The 24,067-nt window shown below is 41.7% G+C and overlaps 1 protein-coding gene across 1 annotated transcript in view; it reads left to right on the top strand.

The window, feature by feature from the left end:
• pdlim5b (PDZ and LIM domain 5b) overlaps window positions 1–24,067 on the top strand; it is a 71,080-nt gene that overhangs the window by 21,186 nt on the left and 25,827 nt on the right. The window contains exons 3-8 of the mRNA XM_030065134.1: window positions 7,667–7,818; window positions 18,717–18,750; window positions 19,110–19,633; window positions 22,432–22,452; window positions 22,589–22,615; window positions 23,125–23,282. Coding sequence (XP_029920994.1) covers window positions 7,667–7,818; window positions 18,717–18,750; window positions 19,110–19,633; window positions 22,432–22,452; window positions 22,589–22,615; window positions 23,125–23,282 — 916 coding nt within the window. The remainder of the gene's footprint in view (window positions 1–7,666; window positions 7,819–18,716; window positions 18,751–19,109; window positions 19,634–22,431; window positions 22,453–22,588; window positions 22,616–23,124; window positions 23,283–24,067) is intronic.

Genomic DNA, 24,067 nt, shown 5'->3' with positions numbered 1-24,067 from the left:
AATCATGAATGCATCTAGCGTCAGAAAACTACTCCCATTCAGTGTAAATGAACAAATATGAGGTTCCATTTGTCTAGGAGAAAGTCTGAAAGGGTGAAACAGGGGCCAAAATGCTAATTATAATGAACCAAAAAGGCCCAATCTAAACCTTCCTAGAGCCTTTAATCAGCCGTGGATGAAGGTCGAAGCTGGCGTTGGCACTCGGCTTGAGCACCACTGTCTATAAGAGCCTATTCACATCTTCTGCCTCAGCAGTGCTCGTCAGCTAGGTTTGTTTCTGACCTGACTAAAGAGCATTCAGCATTCAGTCTGGGGTTGGTCCTGCTTTAGGAATGTGTTGTTTTGTTTGCGTTGTCATGGTGATTTGCCTAAGAGTTCCAATGTGGGTCTGCCCGACGTATCTCCTGTTATTCAGTAGCCTGATTGATGTAGTAAGAGACTCGAGTCAGACCATGACAACCGTCAGTCCACCTCTGTTCAAGTGCCTTTAATTGGGATGTTTGGCTCGGAGGAAGGGAACACTTGCCATTTGTCGTCTCCCTGCTGTTGCATTGTGCCCCTCTTTCGCCTCGTATTTTCTCTTGTCTTTCCTCTTCTTTACTGTTAGAGCAGATTGTGCAAGGTGTTGTGTGTGAGTAGGCATAAAAGACATGACTTCACCTGTTGCCCAACCTCTTGACTACAATCTGTAGTTTATGGGCTATGACGTCTGACTGTGCCAGCCCAGCAGGTTGGAGTAAGCTCCACTGTGTTGGTGGAATGCTTTCTTGATAGATTCATGCCAGGGATTCTGCAGGGTAAACCGTTTACTACCCTTCTTCTTAATCATCTTTATGGATGGAAGACATGCAGGAACCTGAAACTGGAACCTCATGTTCTTTGGTGTGTTTTAAAATGACGAGACAACATTTGAAAGTCATCAGAGCCGTTTCAATCTCTGGTCTTATTGTTGTTGCACGGGCACTAATAAATGTGTTGAAGAAAGTTCGCTTTAGACACATGCTTTTTTGATTAATCCAAATCAGTTACAGAGTGACAGGGAGTGGATCTGCTCGGGGGAACATTGCGTTGCGTGTGTGTGATGACATAACGTTAGGGAGATAGACCGTCCTCTCCATATAAGGCCCTCTGTCAGGCTTCCAGTCTGCCTCCACGGACATGACAAGCATCGCTCAGGCCCTCAGCTCTCACCACAAGTCACTTCCTGTAACATGAATTCTCCAAAATGAAAGGACCACAAAATGCTCGGCCTCACTCCGTAATTTAGACATTCTTAAAGGCTGGCTGCTGTGTGTCACTGTGTTGAAAGCAGGCAGGAACATGCTCATCAGCATGGAACATGATTCATATTCCACTGGCGCTGACGTGCGTGTTATCTCTGTTGTGATAAGAAATCTAAATGCGTCGATGGATTTAATGGACTTATGAAGACATAAATCTCCCTCATTACCTTCCTCCCTTATTTTGAGTAATGTGTGAAACTGAAAGCCTTCGAGTTAACAGTCCCACTGTCGTGATAGTGTAGTGAAATGGGGTGATCAGGAGAAAACTGATCTGTTTAATGTTAGTTGAAATGCAACCAGGATTTGGGCATTTTGAGGCAACTTAATCCACTGGACACGGGATGTTTCAGGAAGGATATTGCAAGTCATAAATCAAGCAGCAAAAAGTAGTTTAATCCAAAAATGCTGCTGTATATTTGAAAGGCATCTCTTGCTTTGGCCCACTGTCCTCATATTCTCACCAAAGATGATCTTTTCCTTCATGTGTTCTCTCTGAATTATTTTATTGTCTTACAAAGAATAAGGCGGTTTGTCTGTTAGCACCTTAATCTGAGTAGTCTTTACAATACCCCTGATTTTTGTGATTCCCAGCACCCTCTTCATCCCCATATGATTAGATCTCTTATCATTCAGAGTGCCTCTACAAACTGAGAAGCTAATGAAAAATATTTTTAGCGGCCATGTCATAATTTCTGGTGTACTAAAGGACATCTGCCACGAGCCCTCAGATAGAGAGGCCAAATATGGTGTAATGTGTTGTAGTCTGGCTTCATTTCTCGGAGCTGAGGCCTAAGATGTGTAGTGTGCAGCAGCCATTCATTACCAGTAACTTCACAGCAGTAAAAGCAGCACTGTGGAGAAGACCACAGCAGGAAGCAGACATTACATGGCTGGAATCCCATTCATCGAAAGGCCACAGGAAAGACATTTCATTCATTTGGAAAACAGCTTCTTTCTCATCTGCCAAATAAGTGGAATAAGAAGCTGTCTACTTGCTTTCCCATCAAACAAAAAGAAGTTGTAATAAGGGTCTCAATGAAAGAAAATTGTTTTGCTTCACAGTGTGGAGTGATTTTTTTTTTGTTTTTGTTCTGTACATGTGCAAGCGCACAAATTTAATAATGTTATACGGCTGGTAATATTTTACCACCCTTCGCTAAAATGTCAAGTATAAAATTTTCTTCCTTAGTCATGCACTACTGGGAGAGTTGAAATAGTGCAGCCAGGGTTACTGTGCATTACTTATCAGCTCTATGTCACGAGTCTCTCCGACCTCTCTAGATTTCTGATATTTATAGCCTGGGGTTGTCAGGGATTCTTACTGTAACATCTGTTTGTTTTGTACCCATGTGAGAAAGACAGCGCCTGTCTGAATGACCCTGGGCTTTATAAAGTGCTCATTGTTGACTGCAGAGTCAAAAGCATTAAAAACAGTCCACCATAAAGTTAAGCCCATTTTTCTCAGCATCATAAAGGCATGCCAGCCTATCTTTCTAAGCACCATTTGTCATGGAATGATAAATGTTCAAGGAATTACTAAATATAGAGCATTGCGGTATGTGGTATTGTCTTTTCTCTTCTCCCTACAAGGAGAGAACTTCAGATCTCTCTCTCTCTCTCTCTCTCTCACACACACACACACACAAACACACATCACTGCACATACACTCTCATGCACACACAGTGGGTGTGGGAGAGAGAGAGAATGGAATTTATGTTCCTGAGATGTGATCCTTCATTCATCAGTCCTTCAGCGCCCCGTCTCTGTCACTTAGATCTAGGACAGTGTAGTGGACTGTCTGTGGGAAGTCACTGATTGTAATGGGCTTTGCATTGCTGAAGAATTTCTTTTTTTTTTTTTTTTTTACCGAAACTACATGAGTCAAGTGTGACTCAATAACTGTTTGCAAGTTTATGTGAATCTCAGAGTGACGGGGTGAATGGGAGCTACGTACATGCCTGTGTTGTGAATACCTCTTTGTGAGCGGCTCTGTACTCGTCTAATAGCTCTCCATGAGGTTGGTATGCATACATTAGCCTCAGCTATGCTTTCTATACTTCCTACCAGCATTCTGATCTACTTGATAACACCACCGAAAAAAAAGGACAACTCCAAAACCATGTGTTGCACTGGACCCTCAGGGCACCACTACCTCACTTCCTCCTCTTTCCCTCTCTCCCTCCCACTCTTTCCCCCATTCTCTCATTGTGAAGTTCAACACAATAGCTGACTTGACTTCCATACATTCACTGTATCCTCTTGGCTCCTTTTGAAACGAGGGCTGAGTCTTTTTGGAGTTACCTAACCCAAACAAATTCTTAAGCCGTGCAGAGAGGGAACATCTTGTGTCTCTAGGCTTTATGTTCCCCCTCATGCAGTTCTCTTAATGAAAGTGAATAGGGCATTGCCAAGCAGAACTGGTTCATGTAAATACCCTCCAGTGTTAGTCACAAACCTTGAGAGCTGCCTGAACCCCCCACCCCGCAAAAGACACACAACACTGATATTTTTGACATATATTTGACATTGAGGTGGCACATTTCCTCGCAAATTTTTAGAATGTGGTGATGGAGGTTATTGATTAAACCAAGCTTGGCTAAACCAGCCATTCTAATCCTACTTTTATAGCTTATCTAGTTTATTTATCCCCCTTCTCCCATGTAGTAGTGCCCCTCTTCGTTACCATTTTCAGTCTTAAATCATCGATAGACATCTCCTGAATTGCCACTGAAACAAGTGCATGCCATGTTACTTAATAGTGAGTGTTGAGAGATGAGGCAGGGACATTGTTACAACAATGGTAACGTGAGCGATATATATTATAGGTAACGTGAGCGATATATATTATAGGTGACACACGCAGAACCCTTGTCTGTTTCTGGATTATCACCCGTCACAGTGGCTGTACATTTGACGAGTGTGTAAGGGAGTGTTGAGTGATTGATGAGGTGTGCAGAGCGTTGTGCAATCACCAGCCAATCACCACACCTGGTGGAGAGTCATCCCCACGTCACCGTTTCCTCAGGTTTCTTCCTGTCAGTGGCATATTCTATGTTTAGTGCATGCATCTTAACCCGACCCTGTCGCCTGGGAAGGAGACAGGCACGTTTGGGATTTCTGGATTCTGTGCAGTATTTTGCTCTGAACCTACGATCCTACGAACCTACGAAGTTTCTACATTTTTTAAAAAGTCTATAATCACATACTGCAGTTTGCCTTAATCAGCAACCCTCTGCTTAAAGTACACATGCAACATGTTTTCTTTACATTTTTAGATACTGTATATACACTACTCACAAAAAGTTAGGGATATTTGGCTTTCGGGTGAAATTTCAGGATGAATCTAAAATGCATTATAACCTTTACAGGTGAACTTAATGTGACCTTCTGTAAACTTTTGAATGCACATGTCCAACTGTTCAGTGTTTCAGTACTTTTTGCACAAGTTGCTGTTCTCTAACAAGGAGTTTAACGGCAGAATTCACATCAGGTGTTTGATGCTCCAGTTCATCGAGGTCGTATCATTAGGGAACGGCTGCTGGAGACTGGGGTACCTCAGATGGAGTGGCCTGCACTTTCTCCAGACCTGAATCCCATAGAAAACCTATGGGATCAGCTGAGTCGCCGTGTAGAGGCTCGGAGCTCTGTACCTCAGAACCTCAATGTCCTGAGGGCCGCCCTTCAAGAAGAGTGGGATGCCATGCCTCAGCAGACAATAAGTCGACTTGTGAACAGCATGAGACGTCGCTGTCAAGCTGGAATTGATGCTCAAGGGCACATGACAAGTTATTGACACTGACATTTTTTGTTGTGGTATATCCACCACTGTTGTTGGCTTTTGTTTCAAGAAATTGTTTGAGATGAGGGAATCACCAGTGCAAAGCCAAATATCCTTTTTGTGAGTAGTGTATGCATATGTTTTTGTTCTTAGGCATCCTAGAAGTACCGAATAATACACTATTACATACACAGGCTAATCATTATCTGGAATTTACACACATCCGCATTTCAACAACAGGGGTCACACACTCACTCAGCTAGGGACACGCACTATTCTTGGCTGACCTGCTCATGCAGTCCACTTTTCTCTGGAGAAGATTTAATAATATGACTGAGAGAGGGGCCGACAATGGAGTCAGTGACCTGAAATACAAATCTAGGATTATGGCAGTTGGTGACAAATTTAGTGAAAAATGTTGACCTTGTGTCAGTAATTGCATTCTGATGACTCGACATTGGATTTTTTTAGAATGCCTAGAGATTCTTGAAGTCTGCTCGCCTTCCTTTTTCACTCAGCTCTCCTCACTCTTTTAATAGACGCCGTGTGCTTATTTAGCCAAAGCAGAGGATTGGGTTTTATTATTTTAGTTTTAAATAGAGCAATAATGTCGAGAATGGTTAGGCATCTGTTGTTTAAATCATCTGTGTTCCTGAGATGATGACATTGGCATTGGCTGGGAAGGCCTTGCAGCATTTCCTGGCAGAATTAGCATTGAGGATGCAAGTTTGAACAGTAACGCAGGGTTTGGCAGATGGTCTGAAACACAGAGATCTGAAGTTTGCACATCATTCAGCTTAAAACCACAGGGCAGCACCAAGTCAAGACAGTGATTCTTGCAATGACTGGTCTCTTTTAGTTGAAACACTCGGTAAGATTAATAAAATCAGCAAGCAAAAGAGGTCAGCGTATTCTTGAATAAAGCCCGTGATAAATAGGAGGCTTTTAAACCAAGTCATGCAGTAGAGGGATGTTGTGGTTGACTGTGAAACTGAAGAGCTCAAAAGTATCAAAAGTGCCTAGAGAGATGGGGGAACAGCTGGAATCGTTTTTATGGATTACAGCCAAACCACCACCACGTCCTGACAGCCTAGGCTGATGAAAATATGAAAAAAATTGGTTGGTTTTTTATTAGAACCACACAGTTACCCTGGCCTAGACATGTTTCAGTGATCATAAAACGGATAGGTTGTTAGGCGTAATGAAATCTTGTTTGACAGAGATCTAACATTCAGCAGTTCAGTGAGGTTTAAGGTAGCTGGCGAAGGGAGGGATGCAGATTGAGATTACTATTTCTGGGGTGCAAGAAAAAACTTGAGATTTACCATAGACAAGGTTGTGTATATTATAATCAACAGTTTGCTCCAAAGCTGCAGAAGTGAGAGTTACTGACGCTGATAAAAATGAAACTATGCCTGGAGGAAGGTGGTGTTCAGTCACATGGGGAGGAGAGTGCAGTGTGGAATAGGTTAGCTAGCATGTGGTTAGTGTATTAGAGGTGCTGGAGCAGTCAGTGGGGTCATGGTCAATCGTTCACTTTTGCTTATGCTTTGGCTTAGTCTTCAAATTCATTCAATTTAGCTAATTCATTTCCTCATTTAACTTAATTATATTTATTTGCAAAACATAATGATTCAGTATATTTTTTTTTTTATCCCAAGCTGCAGTACATTTGAAAACAAAACCAAGAAAACTGCATGCTTTCTAAATCAAAGCCATGAACATTACGTGTTCTTTGTTAGTTTCAGTCATCCTTATTGCAGTGTGTTGGCCATGTACTACTTTTTAGGCCACTTCAGCGTTTGAATTACATTTTCAAGACATCCATCCCCAGTGAGACATTAAAGTGGCCAACATGCACAGAGAATATAGACACATTGAAAATGTATATTGATTTTTGTGCTTGCTGAAAACATTATGCATGTTTTTATCCTTATTTTTTTTCTATGGACTCCAGCAAGAATGGTTAATTAGTTGAGGTACAAATAAATACACAATAAAAACACAAATAAATGGTGCAAGTAGAGTCCTGTCCCATATGACCATCAGAGGGAGGCATGATGGACACTGTTTAGGTGAAGATGATAAGATGCAATTTTATGTAACCAAGGTTATGTAAGACAGGTGATTATAGGAAATGAATCAATACATTATTTACACCACCTTTTTGTTGGTTTATGACTATTATTATTACTTTTATTTGGCTGTGTGGATCAAACTATTACCAAAAAATATGTTCTGTTTAGGGGATTAATAAACCATGAAACTGCACCCAATATGATTTCAGGATGAATAAAAATAGAGCAGAATTGCATGCCTATAATGTGTTTATACATAGTTTGTTAGAGAAAGCTGTCAGGCTTAGCATACAGTAGTAGTAGTCTCTCTCTCTCTCTCTCTCTCACTCTCTCTCTCTCTCTCTCTCTCTCCCTCGCTCTCCTCAGGGTTTAATAACATTAGCTCTTGACTCTTGTAACCATCCCTGACCAATTATAACTGAGAAGCTGAGATGTGTAACCAAATGCAATATGAATGCTGTGCCTTGTTTGGTGCTAAGATTTTGCATGATTAACGTTATTTTTTTTGTTGCATGTGTCATTGCAGCTGACTGATGGGGGCAAAGCAGCCAAGGCTAAGATCAACGTGGGAGACATCATTCTGTCTATTAATGGTATTTCCACAGACAGCATGAATCACCTAGAGGCCCAGAACAAGATCAAAGCTTGTACAGGACAGCTGGACCTGACTCTGCAGAGGTAATAGTTACATGTGTGTATACACCAGCACACACTTTGTTCATGTTATATCATACCCACAGGGTCCCTGAAACAACACACGGGTCTCTGGTAATACGTTTGTTTTCATGATTTATCTTTTTTTTTTTTAAAACTAACTATTCAAGAATAGATTATTTAGAAGTGACACAAGTCAATGGTTTTAGATCTTTGAGAAATACGCATGAAACTCAAATCCATCTTGAAAAACTAGGATTTTTCCATTTCCATTTTCAACAATATACAGTATAAAAAGCTTAGTGAAGCAGTTTAGGGCCAAATTTTTGTCAGTGCTGAAAAACTATCCCAGTGCCAAGGGGGCAGTGCAATGCACGCTGGAAAGACATTCACAAACCAAGTCATTTTCATCTATAGCAAGACCAGGCAGACCTAAAGTGACCACACCATCTGAGGAGCTGTATATCAAGCTAACATTTTTATGACACAGAACGGCATCCAAGATACGGAGCCAACTGAAAGAAAAGGGCCTATTCCAGTTAGTAAGAGTACAGTCAAAAAGATGATTGGCAGATTGTAGCCTCAATGGGAGAGTAGCTGTTTCCAATCCCCTTCTTTGATGACAAAACATGTTAAAGGCCCTTTTCAGCAAGAAGGTGTATTGGTGTAATGGTGTAATGCAGTGGCATAGTGGATGTCTTTCAATCAGCGTATCTCAGGACAGGCAGACATCAAATCACTTCAACTTGAACCACTTTTGAGTTAAGGAAAGCTCTTAATGCCCTACGTAAATTGATACACTCTTCAGTTAAACTGGATAGTGATGTACCTGAGGGATCTGAGACGGCATATCAGTGCCATTGTAGGGAAAAAAATGGAGCTGGGGGAGAGGGGGTAATATTCTGAGAAAAAAATGCCAGAATTTCTGAGATCAAAGTTTTAAATTAATGAATTTTTCTAGTAAATTTTTGACTTCATAATCTCAGAATTTTCTAGTTTTTTCTCATAAACTTGTGAGTTTTTGTCTCGTACATTTTCCACCAGACCATTCAAGATTTTTCTTGTAAATTTACAACTTTAATCTAAGAAATTCAGAGCTTTGTCTCGGAATATGACCCCACTCTCCCCTGGCTCCATGATTCTTTTCTCCCTATAATGGCCCTAGTATGCCGTCATAGGAATCAGTTGTCAGTTGATAGAGAAAAATTCCAGTTGGCAATGGGTTTTCACACTTTTTCATGTTCAGGACCCCTAAGCTGACGTTGTTGTTGACATTGTTTTACTCAAAAGACGGAGGGAAAACACAAACATGTCCCAGGCTGTAAAGCCTGATGACAGAGAAGCCCAGAATGGTTTGCATGTTCTGTCATTCCATCACCACTTCAACAAGATGAAGGAGTCTTGTTGCTTTAATCGTGGGAAAATAAGCCTAAAATAGCCCCGTCCCAACAGCTGTATGCAATCTAGCGGGTGTAATGAATGTGCAATGAAACATCAAACATCCTGCCCTCACCATACATTGAAGCTATGACTAAAACTCCACATTACACATTTGGGCTTGCAGTGACAAAGTTTTCCTCTTTGCAAATGACACATGACAATTTATTTTTAACCACACATGAGGTAAGTAAAAATCTGATTTCACTCATTTAAATATATTTATGTTACATCATGCTTGCATGTTTTGCAATTATTAATTATGTAAGCATGCTGTGTTCCCCAGCTGGCAGGAGCCTATGTGGTACAGAATTTGCACTTCTGTCATTTATCGGTGTGATATAAACATATTCTGTATTTTATGTGTATAATGACTTTTTTCCCCATGCATGCAAGTTTCTTTGGCTAACAGGTTGCATTTAGTGAAGTTACATTGAGAATGCTGCTGTTATTGCATTTGCTGCATTTACATATGCTCTTATTCTGTGGCACAGGTCCACTTTAGAAATAAGAACTTTAGAAACAGTGTTTGTAGTGCAATGAATGATGGGACATATTGTCTTTATTCTACTGGGTTCTAACTTAGTTACAGCTTCATCTATATAGTAAGGGCAAAATGCAGCTGAAACAAACTCCATGTGTCAGGCAACACTCTCTCAGTTCATATCTTTCAATGTGAGTTATGGCTCTGATGCTGACTGAGAAGACTATTAAGGTCACAACAACATTCCAAGAGTGCATTAGTGATGACTAGTGTGACTTCAGCCTGCTCACATGATGTCACACTGTCATGCTTCATCCTGTTGGCAGTGACGGAAAAAAGCCTGAACTTGCATATCCAAGTCCCTCTAGTGCAGGTGTGTCAGCAGGAAGGGTGACAGGGTTTGTATGATGAAAACACTGTTCTTATAGCACAACATATGCATTTTGTAAATTGCATGTTGTCAAGTCAGACCTTCTCAAGTGAGAAATGTTGCTAACCAGGATCATGTGTGTACGTAAAGTATAAACACTACCCTAATCTGGACCAGATAATAATATCATATCTGTCAATACTTCAAACAAATAATCTGGCCCCCATGAAGGTCTCACTTGAACGAATGTGGCCCATCTCCTGCTATGAGTCTGACAGCACTGATTTAAAGCACTGCATGCCATGCAGTCTGTGGAATCTATCTATCTATCTATCTATCTATCTATCTATCTATATGTTTACAGCTCTCACTAGATGAGTCTGAATCAGCTAAGAGTTGTTATTTGTCCTGTGAGTGAGGGAGAAAGCAGGCTGCTCTCGCCACTGCCAGGACTGTGGTCCCAGCCAGAAGAGGACATTTAATTCCTGTCTGTGTGCTCAAGGGGAGAGTATTGTTTTTAGAGCTATAGTGAAAATTATTTAGTGCTCTAGTGTTTGTGTTGTGAGGAACTGTGTTTGCTCAGGCTGTGTGTGGCAGTGGTGGTTAATTTGGGCTGACTTTGCTGGTGTCACTGCACATGTAGAGAAGGAACAGCACTTGCTAATAGTTTGCTGTTGTGATGAGCAAACATATTAGTTGTATAGACTGAGTGTTATAAATATAATAAATAGAAAATAGTCTTTCTGTCCTCTGCCACTAGAGTGTTGGCAAGCATGTACAGTCCTTCATATCATAGTGAGCTTTACCTGTACATAGCATGTTCCAAAATAATATAGTTTGCATAAGGCCATATATACAGTAGATTTTTCCATACATAAGCAAGTCGACTGTTTTTTTCCTCTGATTTGTACTGATCTATTATTGAAACCTTACGCAGAGTCTAAGTTGCCGGTTTTGCCAGGAGCCTGTGGGAAGTAGCCATAGGAAAGAATGATAATTGATGTTTATTTATTGTCATTGAAATATGCAGCACAGGGCAATCAAACACCACTCCCCCAAGGTTGTGGCTGGCTGCACCTGGTTCCAAAACCTCAAAGATAAAACAGACCAAGACAGCAAGCTCTGAAAACCAAAGCGTAGCCTGATGTTTCACACAAGTACTCACGTCAGCTCCTCCAGCCCAGCAGAGCGCCGCAGGAACGGATCAGATTCTGCCTGTTGCAGTGCGGCTCTGTGGATGTGCGCACATGTGTGCAACAGGAAAACATGTAGCTTCAGGGTACAGTTACTCTAGAGCAGGGGTCAGTGTTTAACATCTGTCTTTATCTGTCACTTGTAATACTGGGTGACTCCCAGGCCTTTTAGAACTTTTTCTTCACCTCAAAAACAAACACATTCACTACAAGTGGAAAAGGCTGACACCCACATGGTTTGGGTTGAAAGATGGCTGATTAGGGCCATTGTACGGAAAACAAATAATTATGGAGCGCGGGGGGTGGGGGGTGGGGGGGTGTTAATATTTCAAGAAAAAACTCAAATTTCCAAGATTAAAGTGGTGAAAGTACAGGAAAAACTCACAAATTTATGAGAAAAAAAATTGAGATTAAAAAACATTTACAAGAAAAAACACAGAAAAGGAGTTTTTCTTTTACTTTTTGGTCAAGGAGCCACATGGCTTCACTTGGGACAGCTGAATCAGCCACACACTGCAGACGCTGGTGCTCGCTGTGTATCACACCTGCAGTTGATGACCTCATGGAATTCTTCTTTGCAATGGGATTTAGTTTTGGTGATTTTAGCCCAGAATCACAATGTTGTTTTCTTCTGAATCGGCCCAAGTCACAGCAATGTCTCTTCAAAGTCCAGATGCTGAGGAGGAGATTGTGATTCTGGGCTCAAATCACCAGGATTTCCTTCCTACTGAGTCCCATAAAAGAGGAAAAACTAGTTTTCCCAGTTTTTTTCTTGTAAATTTGCAACTTTATAATTTCATAATTTTATTTTATTTTTTTCTCAATAGTTTTCATTTTTTTCCTTATAATTTTACGACTTTAATGTCAGAGAATATCTGATTTTTTTCTTGTAAATTTACCACTTTAATCTCACAAATTCAGACATTTTTTCTCAGAATAATACTCTGCCACACACACACCCACCCACCCCTGTCTCCCTACAATGGCCCTAATATGCAATGGTAGGTTTGCATCGCCTAGTAAAACTGCGGATTTATTCCAAATTTGCACCTGTACCACACACAGACGGTGCAGTATATGGCACAGACGTGTGTATACACAGAGGTCACCCAGCTGCACACTAACTAGCTACCAAGCAGCTCTGGGGCTGAGGTGCAGACATGCTCACAGATGGCCACAGTGCACACAGTGAGCCTGAAGCTGTTGTGTTAACAGGGTGAAAAAGAGGGCAAACTAGTGCAGCTAGAGAGCTCCCACTGACTCCTGGCTGCCTCAGCCAGATGTGGCGTGGAGGTTGGAGGAAAACTGCAGGGGGATAAGGGCACGAGATGGTGTATTTAGCAGCTGGCTTGGATCCACACTCAAATGACACATTAAGTAGAGGTTTTAATCTGTGCCCTAATCATTCCCTTGATGCCGTTTCCTGGATACAATGTTAAGCACTTCAGAGATTTGACAACAAGGGAAGAGTCCTTGACTTGCATTGCACAGATCAGTTCAAAAACCCAATTTGTGCACTTCCTTACTTCTTAAGTTAATTTACACACGTGTACACACACACACACACACACACACACACACACACACACACACACCATTTTACTGACGTTTCTAGGCAACTGACAGGTCTGCCCTGTTAAATGTTAATAAGCCTTGGCTCCCAAAATAGCCCTCCTGTAACTCCATTATTCCCTCTGTCAGAGGGTTTAAATCTGTCCCTCTCTTCCCACCCCTTTTATCAGAGTTTTCTGTCTCTTCCTGTATTTTTCTCTTTCCAAGCCTTTTCCTGATATTCCCTCCCTTTTCCGGGGAGATGTCCCCGTCAGCTCAGCTGACTAATACCCCAGTGTGTCAGAATCTTGAGTTTTATGGTGAGGTCCTTATTCCTGGTGAAGTGTAAAGGATTAACAGGGAGAGGGAGAACATGATGAAGGGTGAGCTCATGCACCTGACGCTAGCTATGAGCTTTGCCAGGGAGCTGTTGGTCTGACTTGTTAACTGTAGATTGCCATGGCAGAAAAAAAGTTATTTTTCACACTTTCCATCTCCCTGCACTGCAGTTTTCTTTCTTTTTCTTATCTTGTTTTATATATATGGTGAAATGTGTAATGCAATTTGTAATGGCCACCATCATGCCTAACAGTGAGGTTTGCTATTAGGTTAGGATTAGGTGTAATTACCCTTTTGGTTCGAAATCCTGGGACAAAAAGTGTGGCAGATTTTCATCTGTGGCAACGTGAGCAAGTTTGACATAGACAGACAGATGTTGCTCAGCCTGCTCTTGGAATAATGGGACGCTTTCAAGACTTTAAATTGATAAAGTCATGGTTTTACATAAATAGTACATTTATGAATTCTAGTCTGCTATCTGCTTTAATATGAGAACAAACAACACTACAACCAGAGGATGAAGAAAATGTGGCAAAAGATGTAAGAAAGAGTCAAAAAAAAAAAGAAAAAGAAAAAGAAAGGGACAGGGAATCATTGCAAAGAATCAAACCTACAATGTTCTGTTTGACTTCGTTTCAAGTTTAAAGGTAATGGAAGAAGTGGCCCTGAGGAAAATTCAAGCCTATTTTTACTTGGGCATGGGGAACAAAATGTTTGCTGGTATCAGGGGCTTTGCTGACGGACAGTTTTCCCTCCAAGTTAAAATCTTGAAGGTAATATACACTTATAAGGGTTTGTACATGGTGATATTAGCAAAATGGTGGTTGAGTGTTTAAAATGACAGTTTTGGCTCTGTCTGTGTGTGTGTCTGTGTGTGTGTGTGTGTGTGTGTGTGTGTGTTGGGAGAGTTGAGTCTTCTGTTAGTAGGCTCTCCATCATTCAGTCAGATGCCATATGCCAGACTGTTTCTCTTGGCTCTCCCAGACAGACAGGCAGGGTGGAAATGCGTCAGTCTGCTTTGCCCTCAGGCCTCTTCCTCCAGCTTCAGCCCAGTCCCCAGGAAAAAATGTTGCCATTTTACGTTTCTGCAAACCACGGATACATCGACATATGTCACATTTTCAAGTTTGGTGACGCAGTATAAAATGAGTGAAAAACAGTAGGTTAGGATGAAGGTGGGGTTGCGGCCAGCACAATCAACAGGACTTTGCTTGTGCAGGCGGGGGATCGACAGGACCAAAAACCTCGAGCAGAACCCGGCTCTGGGTGGGCCGTCATTTGCCTGGTCTATGTTCGGTTTGAATAACGAAAAACTGGGACTATTTGGTAGTGAATATTGGAAAAAGGGATGTTTTACAGATATTTGTTGTGACTCGGGACACCCAGCTTACAACTGGGACAGTCCCGGAGAAAAAACTGTCCTCTATTAGCAATTCTTTCATTATGCCTGGTCTGTATGGTGAATCATTCAGGATTGCTGATATCTGTTGAACATTATAGATTTTGGCATCCATAATCTTATGAAGTAAGGCATCCTGATTCGATTAGCTCTAAGTCACAGAAGTGTGTTCTGGGCTGAGCAGAGCCCATGTGACTGTGACAGGCTGAAAGCTTCATCTGTTACCGAGCTGTAGCCCAGCTTTTCTTCCTCTGACTACAGCTGTGCTGCTTGGAGGTGCCTCATGGACCAGAGACATGACAGAGGATAAAGAGTGTCACACTGCAAAAACTCAAAATCTTACCAAGATTATTTGTCTTATTTCAAGTCAAAAATGTCTTATTTCTAGTCAAAATATCTCATTACACTTAAAATAAGACATGATCACCTCAGAAGTAACTTGTTTTTAGACAACTGTCTCTTGTTTCAAGTGAAAATTTGCTTGTTTCATTGGCAAAATTTGTTTCTTGTTTCTAGCTAATTTTCACTTATTTCAAGTGAATTTTCACTTTTTCCACTGGCAAATTTTGCCAATGAAACAAGCAAATTTTCACTTATTTCAAGTGAATTCTCACTTGAAACAAGTGAAAATTGTCTAAAAACAATTTACTTCTGAGCTGATCATGTCTTATTTTAAGTGTAATGAGATATTTTGACTAGGAATAAGACATTTTTGACTTGAAATAAGACAAATAATCTTGGTAAGATTTTGCGTTTTTGCAGTGCAGCATCAGAGAAGCCTTTGTTTTTCTCTGAATTCCTCTCTGTTTAAGGTATAGGTGTTGCCCGGAATCACACGCCACATATTTCTTGTCATAATGTAAGCCACTGCTTTCCTCAAAAGGCCGTTCAGTCTCATACTTGAATAACGCTCTGAGTAATGATACTTGAAAAACTTTGAATAAAGTGTGATGATTCAGTCCTGAATTACAGGTAGCCTAAATGTGATACTTCCAGTTACAGTAGCCAAAAGCGTTGGGCAGAATTTGTGTCATGTGTCATGAGAGGAAGCTACTGACATGGTACACACAGCAGAGGGGGACAGTGGCATTAGAATCACTTATGATTGTCGGTGTCTTGTTAATATCCAGTTACAATGGTATGCTGCTCTGTGGGCTTGTGAGCCTCTTGCACGGTGTCACAAAACCGTCCGCCTGACTAAATGCACATACATGCACATTGTTTGTGTCTTTGTCATAGCAGAACAGCAGTAAGCCCTGCCCGGCTGACAGCAGGGTAGCGGGGGGGCTGAGCTGAGCAGATGTTCATGTAGGACCACCCTGGCTCATGTTTGTTCAGTTTGCTCTGGGAACAGACAGACAGAGCGAGGGTCCTCCCAGCTGCCTCACTCTGGGCCACTGATGGCAGATATACACTAGTTTATTGTCAAGTGGCTATTATGTGTAATGGAATGTGCTGTTTGATCTTTTTGGGCTGGCCTCTCTCTGTTTTCCTGGGCAGAGCATGCTCTTTCTCCGTAAGCAAGTTTAATAATATGAATACACTGGAAAATAAGTGCATACAGTATGCACTGCGAACTGGAAACTGGAAATGCAAGTGTGGGCACAGATGACATCAACATCTGGTGGGGAGGGTGGGGCTTTTTTACACACCCGGTGCAAGGCTATTAGTTGCTGAGCCTCAATTCAGCCAGAAAGGAAAAGCATGAGTTTGTTGGCTGCTCTTCCTAATATGGCAGAGGAAGGATGGGCGCCAGCGTGTGTTGCTCCTGGTCCGGAACCAGTCCTGCTGAGTCACCGTCTATTTTTTATGTTTTGTGGGGGATAGGGGACACATTGTGTGGATGTCACAGCTGAAAAAGACACAGTTGTTCATCTGTGTTGCGGTGCTTTGTTAATAGGGAAATATGCGTAAACTCTTTTCGAATCACGCTTGCTGTCTTTATCAGTTCTTGGGGTTAGATGTCTAGGATGGAGGGAGAAAAGGGCTAGTGAGAAATAGCTGGCATCACAACTACACTGTCGATGTGCATTACTGCTGCACAGTTCAAAATATCAAAATATTATCAAAATCACAATATGCCAAGTGCAGTATCCAGATAGCAGGAGGTGCAATTGTTTGATTGATTCCAACCCAAACCTCCACCAGGTGATTTCACTGATTAGTCCCTTCTCTCTGCTTGAAGGTGGGATAATCTGTGAAATCACCTGGTGGAGGTTTCACTTGGAATGAACCCCTTCAGCCTCTTGGCCCTCCATGGCACCGCATGGGCTGACACATGTGGTGTGGAGAGATGATTGGTTGCATTCGCTGATGCACACAATTGCCACTACATTTTGGACTGCAAAGTCCTAACAGTCGATTTATGGTTAGTATGTTTGTGGCAGGCAGTGTTGGAACATTTCAAGAATGAAACGAAAGGAGGAGATGAGTTTTTTTTTTTTTTATGGCTTCTGGTTTCTGTCCAGGAGAATCTCAAGAGAACAGTCAAACTGGCTGCCCACTTCTGACACAGGTGATAAAACTGTTGCAGGGGCTTCAATCACGAGTATAAATCAATCAGGTGTTCCGCACTTCAGCACTGGCCTCTGGTGGACGCACACACAAACCAACACACATGTACAATGTATAATGCAGAATTATAGCACACGTCAGGACACAGGGGGACAAAAGAGGTACTGATGTGGCACCCAAATAAATCCTATAAATCATCATTAACTCTCATGGTGTTCTCATTCTCCTTGTTGGTTATTCTTCTTTATTTATTTATTCATAATTATTTATTTATTTGGGGCACCTTGGTAACTTGCGTGGTAGAGTGTGTACCACTTGTCAAGGCTGAGTCCTGACCGCAGCAGCCTGGGCTCGGATTCAAACTGCTGCATGTCTCTCCTCTCTCTCCCCTACCTTTCCTGTAGCTTTCTACTATAATTATAATTTATATACCTATTTAACCACATTCAATTAAAAACAAAAATTTCCAAGAAGTGTGACGCATCATACTGTGATATAACAGCTAATTTTCATCCTCGGTCGCTGAGCAGCCTGTACAAAGAACAGTAATCACACACAATAACAATTATGTAAAAATGCAATGCATGCAAGAATTTCACATTTACATTTTAAAACACTACATATTAGACACAAGTCTGATTTGGTCCTTTTAAAATGAAATATACATATACATATATATAAAAGGCAGAGATTGTGACCAGCCAGTGTGGCTTTCACATTTATTATCCCCTACACACCCAAACCCACAGACACACAATCTGACACACCCAAAGCCTCTCTCATAGCCACACTCTCTAACATGCACAAGTACATGTACATGTAAAGCATCACTGGTGCACTAAGGCACTGAGGTCATGTTTCAGATTGGCCTTTTCAATGATATGGAAAAACCCTGGCTAATATCTGCTCAGCTTTGACTGGGAGCTGATGGTTTCACCACTGATGAAGTCAGTAGATACTTCATCAGTGTGGACATAATGTCAGCTTGGCAGCTGGCAGAGCACAGGAGCTGCTCTGCTAACCGTCACTGCTGTTGATCACCTGATTAAGTGAACTTGTTACAGTTTGGCAATAGGGGTCCAGGATTAGGCAGCTCATATTTTTATCACTCAGCCAGAGATGAACTGAAAAAAAAGATGGTGAGTCAAATCTTCAGAAGCATTAAATTAAGTCAGAAACTTGTTTGTGTTGATAAGACTATAGGCTGCCAGGGGAAAAATGCCATAAGACAAATAAGCAAGTTTTCCCAGGCTCTAATCCAAAAAAAAAAAAAAAAAAAAAAGTTTTGACAGTAGTGACTGTCATAGCTGCCAGTGCTGTTCCTTCATAGTGAATTAGTGCTGTGGGTGTTATCTAACTTTCTGGCAAGTTAGCCTGCTAACAAAACAAAAACAAAACAAAAAAAACAACTGTTCTATCAACTGAATCTATCAAAAATAGTACATACATACAAGTACATACAAGTCAAATCAATCACACCGTGAAATGCTACCAAACCATAATTCCTTCATAATAACGCAAATATCTACAGTTTCACTGACATATTTTTTCTGGTATGGGTATATGGGTATAAAATGGATCTAAATATATGAAAGGGTGTGCAATGTTTTTCTAATTCTCTTTCTGTCTTCACAGAGCCCCTAGCGTCCCTAAAGACGGAGTACCTAAGGTATGAACTCTTGGATAAATATTACTGCCTCAGGTTTATCTGCATTTCTCTATCTATAAATGTTATAGCAGTTTACTTAGTGTGAGCATGGGAGCCTGCTCATTGCGCCCTTCTGAGAGGATGTCAGAACACACTGTTGTTGTTGCATGATATAACTGTGACCCAATAGGCCATATTTTCATGCACCTCCATAAGGTTGGCACAGGTGTGATTTTCATTCATACAGCAGTATGATTATGAAAACACCATTTGTTTGAGTGTGATTGCTATGCAGTGCTTTTGAGCATGCTGGTCTATATGCATGAGTTTATCATGGGATTTGCTGTTTGTGCATGTTGTGTGTCTCCACCTTTGTCCAGGATGAACCTCAAGAAATCGTTAAGCCTGTCCCAATCACTCACCCTGCCCCATGCACCACATACACAAGGCCGTCCAGTCAGCCCAGTGCTGCCTACAACAAGACAGCCCGGCCATTTGGTGGGGATAGCAGTGCTGGCACAGCCACTTCCTCCCTGAGTGCCCCCAAGGTAGCCTCCATCCCCTCTGAATCATCTGCTTTCACGCCAGCTGCCCCTTCTCAACAGCCACAGCCTCCATTTCCGCTGAAGTCAAGCCTCCTTGCCCCAGACTCAGCTCCAGCCAATTCAGTTCCCAGACCCGGCTCTGGTCGCTCCACTTTCACCTCCCCTTCTGCCTCTTCCTCCTCATCTAATTCCTCCTCTCCATCCAGAGTGACAGCCCCCTCCTCCAATCCCACTGTCCCACAGCCCTCTGTTTATAACTCACCCATCAACCTCTACTCGAATACCAATGCCTGTGAGGTGGCTATGGGGCAGAGACGGGGCCTTCTGGAGAGCCAAGGGCTGGCAGAGCAGTTCAATGGGTGAGTACCATCCGTCACACACCATGGCCACCACCTTATACTTTTCCTCTCACATTGCCTCTTTTTCTGTCAACTGTGGCTCTTTAATAGTCTCTCTACCAAGTACAGTTAATCTTTCTTTTTCGCCTCACTGAGTCAAGTCACTGAGTTAGATAAATAATGGCAGAAATTGATGTCGGAATAAGTGCGAGAACCTATATAACAGGAAATGTTTTGGTATCGTATGTCTCGAGGGCTGTAGTCAGCAGGTCCACAGGGAGTTGTGGTTCACTTAGTTGTCTGGAAGTCAGAAGCCACAGATTAGCTTGTGTGTACATTTCTGTCTTGCAGTCTACCTGAGAGAGAAAATGCACTGCAGAAAATTATATATTCCATTCCACTGTTCCTACATTACCTCATGCCCCATTTCAACCCAGAAGATGCCTCTCATTTGAAAAGCTAACACAGAAGCAGCCCATAATCAAACTTTTCACACAGCTGCATTTTGAGGAAAATTCAAGTTATGCTGCACATCTTGTCCCAATCTGCTACAGGGAAACTGGAAGGGGAACAGAGGCTAGGCAACAGGCTAACTCTTGCTACTGCCTGGCTATCAGAGGGATTAACAACGCTGCCAAACAGCCAGTCTGCCTGTAAGGCACTGCTAGTGCAACACTTGTTTCTAATTAGCTGAGGATCCTGGCAGTGTTGTGCTTTTACAAACCTCAGACACAGCTAAATTGGGGTGAGCTGGACAGGGGTTGGTCCACAGGGTTTGACTTGCTGGCTGGGTTATGGTACTCCTCAGTCTAAGTGATTTGTTACTCAGTTTCTCTTCCTGTCACTTCGGGAAAAACAATCACACAGACCAAATTGGTATGGCTTACATGGGTTTGACTCACTAACCCAGAATCAACAAGTATCATAGTAATAGCATGAATAAAGAGGAATGAAGGGGGAAAGAACAGACAGTTCATATATACAGCAATAAATGGAACAATTAAGAGCACTGACACATTCATGATGGTTATAGTTTACAATTACCATGTAGCAGATGCACACCAAAGAGCCTGACGTCGAACATTTCATGAATCTCATTATTAGGTACAGTACACTGTCAGAAGTAATGGTACAATAGGAGTTTATAAGAACCAAAAAGGTACATATATGCACTGTTGCCTCTAAGTGTTATGGTACAGTATTAGGAGACAGTATTTATTAGGCCAAATACAATGAATAAATAAATAAACACCTGAATAAATCAACAAAATAGGTCAAATATTTATTGAATGTAGATTTTAACTTGTAGGCTATGGTGGAGTAGCCTTGAATTAAGTTTTGTAGATTTGTGGATATGAAAAATAGGTAATACAATGATCCAGTCCTTATTGTAGTTATAATATACGAGCAAGACTGGACTCTATGAGCTACAAACCACAAGGGGACAAGTAACTTCCCAATGTCAAGGGTACAAAAGCTGCACCTGAGAGGGTACTGCCCCAGGGACAAGTCGCTGGACCCCTGAAGGTACAATTATGGTCTTTGTTTTCTGAGAGTGTACGCTGTCAAGCTGAGGAGGAGTTATTCTTTAGTCTTTTCAATCTGTCTTTGCATGAAATCCTGGACTGCCATCTTATAGAGGTAATGTGTGTGTGCGTGTGTTTGTCCAGACTTGTGTTCTGTTTGTGTGTTTCTCTTGTTTTCTATCTGCACATTTTCTCAGAAGGGCCTTATAGTTAAGGCTACATTCTATTTTCAAACTTTTCTATGCTTGCTGCCTCTTAGCTTCATCTCTTTTCCATTTACCTCTTCTCTGTCCTCAGGAGGAAGACGAGGCAGCGACCAAGTTAGTGTTGTGAATGATACTTCTGCTGCTCTAACAATGTGGAATGCGATCATTACAGCCCTCGCATCTCTCCAGTGTATGATTCTAGCAGGCGTGCTTGCTAACATTACAAACTTCACATCTATGCTCATCTACTTACATGCTCAACCTGAGGTCCAAACTAACAGTGAAGGCATGGAAACAATCCATCTGTGTGTCGCCACGGGAAGCCCAGTGGGGATCTGTTCATACTGTTCATTCATGTTCCTCCGTGGCATCCTGCTCTTATGTAGGCCGGTGCTGCATTTATAGTCAGGGCCGCTTGTCAGCACGCTGTTCTGCTAAAGTCACCCAGCTCTGCATCTGTCTACCTCCGTCTGCTACTGTTGTCAGTAGGTTCACCCAGGGCCAGTCCAGTCACTGCCAAGTACAGTATATTCTGCTGTGGCTAGGAATAGGCTGCCTGAAGATTGCTTCCTCTGGCTCTCATTCCCCTCTGCACACCTGACTCAAGCACAGAATAAAAGCAATGCAAACCAAACAAGAACCACTTTACATAAATTGGCTATTGACCTACACTCATACTCAAACATCCAACATTATTCATTTTTATTGCATTCTGGAGCGCTAATAACTAAGATTCAGGAAAAAATATCCAAAAGGTTAGTGCTTCCATCTTGTGGTCAGAGATGGTCACTGCCATTTCCATCTATCTGTCCTCCATATCATGGAAGGAAAACTGCATTCCATGTGAGTAATATCACCGTCTTGCAGTGTAGTCTAACTCACTGTTTTAGTCATTCTGCACTGTCCCTCTGGCACACAACCACTGTCATGAATCTGCACCTTTGCATAAAAGATCACATTATGGAATTGTTTAAAATGAGGTCATAACGTGAAAGGTTTTGTAAAGACCTTGCAAATGTTTTTTTTTTTTTTTTTTTCTCTCTGATTCTGGAGCTGACCGCCTCTTTATGGTTTCTCCTTTTAATAGTGAGCCTCAGAACATTCCTAAGTAAGTATAGGTCAGAAGGGTTTTCATGCCTTTTCCATGTGAGCAGCGCACTGATGAATAGTACTTCATATGGTTTTATATTTTCCGTTCTGTTCATGCCTTTTTGCCTCTTCCTTTACTGCCTGCTCACCTGCAGAAATCTACCTCCAACTAGACCTCGGAGGTAATACTCAGCTCTAACAGCAGCTACTTCATCGTGTTAAATATGTGTTTTCATGCTGCACACTTGGTTGATTGCTGAGCACAGAGTGTGTATATGTAGGTGTATTGAAATGAGTGTGTGCTGGTAGTCTGTGTGTGTACACTGCAACATGAATATCTACCTATAGAAGAGGTGCTTGGTTTTTCTATTAACCTGAATAATTAATATGATGTGTAAAAACTTGGTAACTCCACATTTGTTGATTTTGATGTTTTCACTTCAGCTGAAGGATGCACCTGCTTCTCTGAGTTGAGACTGTCCAGCCTCTTGGCCTCATGAAAGCCCTTCAGAATCCATTTGATTAACTACAGAAAACACTGTCATCGAGCTAAAACCAAGGCTGTTTCATTCACTGCTGGAAATGTGACATTTAGGACATACAGGTTTTCACTTGTCTGTGATCATATGGTAACAGTAGACATCATTTTCATGGCTGTAACATCGTCTCTTGGTGTGTCTGTCATGGGCAGGAAATCTGGCACAGAGGCTGAAGTGAACCACGCCTCGCCGCTCAGCGATGCCAGCAGGAAGCGCCTGGTTGAGGACACGGAGGACTGGCACCCACGAACTGGCACCAACCAGTCGCGCTCCTTCAAGATGCTCGCCCAGCTCACCGGCACTGAGAATGGTAGGTGCCAACCTCGTGCTCGCATCGCCTCAGACACTAGTCTTGTATCATCGCTTTTATTCATGTTTAAAATAAACAACACTGATGGCTGGATTGGCAGATGTATTCCTAAAATAGATTTAAAGAACTGACAATAAGGAGAGATGTTATGAATTACTTAAGAGAGCTCTTCAGCCCAAATCTACTATTTTGACATTATTTTCTTATTAAGAAACTCTGATTCAGGGCATTTGAGTGCAAATGTAGGAAAAAGAAAATATGGAGCCAGGGAGAGGGCAATTTTTGAGATTGAAGTTGTAAATTTACAAGAACAAAACAGATATTCTTTGAGATTAAAGTGGTAAATTTATGACAAAAAAATCACAAATTTATGAGGAACAAAACTCAGATTATAAAGTTACAAATTTGTGAGAATAAAACTTGGAAAAATATTTTTGCTTCTACTATGGAAGTAAGTAAGAAAGAAATCCTGGTGATTTTAGCCCAGAATCACAATCTTCTCCTCAGCATCTGGACTTTGAAGAGACGTTGCTGTGACTTGGGCCGATTCAGAAGAAAACTATACTGTGATTCTGGGCTAAAATCAGCAGGATTTCCTTGTTCCTGAATTCCTTGTCAAAGTAGAATTTGATGAGGTCAGCAGCTGCAGGCCTGAGACACGGCGAGCAGCAGCGTCTGCAGTGCGAGGCTGATCCAGCCTCACAAAGTGAAGCCATGTGGCCTCTGTGGCCAAATTTGTAAATTTGTGACTTTATAATCTCAGAATTTTCAAGTTCTTTCTCAGA

The sequence above is a fragment of the Myripristis murdjan genome, chromosome 12 (genome assembly GCF_902150065.1).
Source record: "Myripristis murdjan chromosome 12, fMyrMur1.1, whole genome shotgun sequence".
In the NCBI taxonomy this organism is placed as follows: domain Eukaryota; kingdom Metazoa; phylum Chordata; class Actinopteri; order Holocentriformes; family Holocentridae; genus Myripristis; species Myripristis murdjan.
This window is presented reverse-complemented; position numbering and strand designations above follow the sequence as displayed.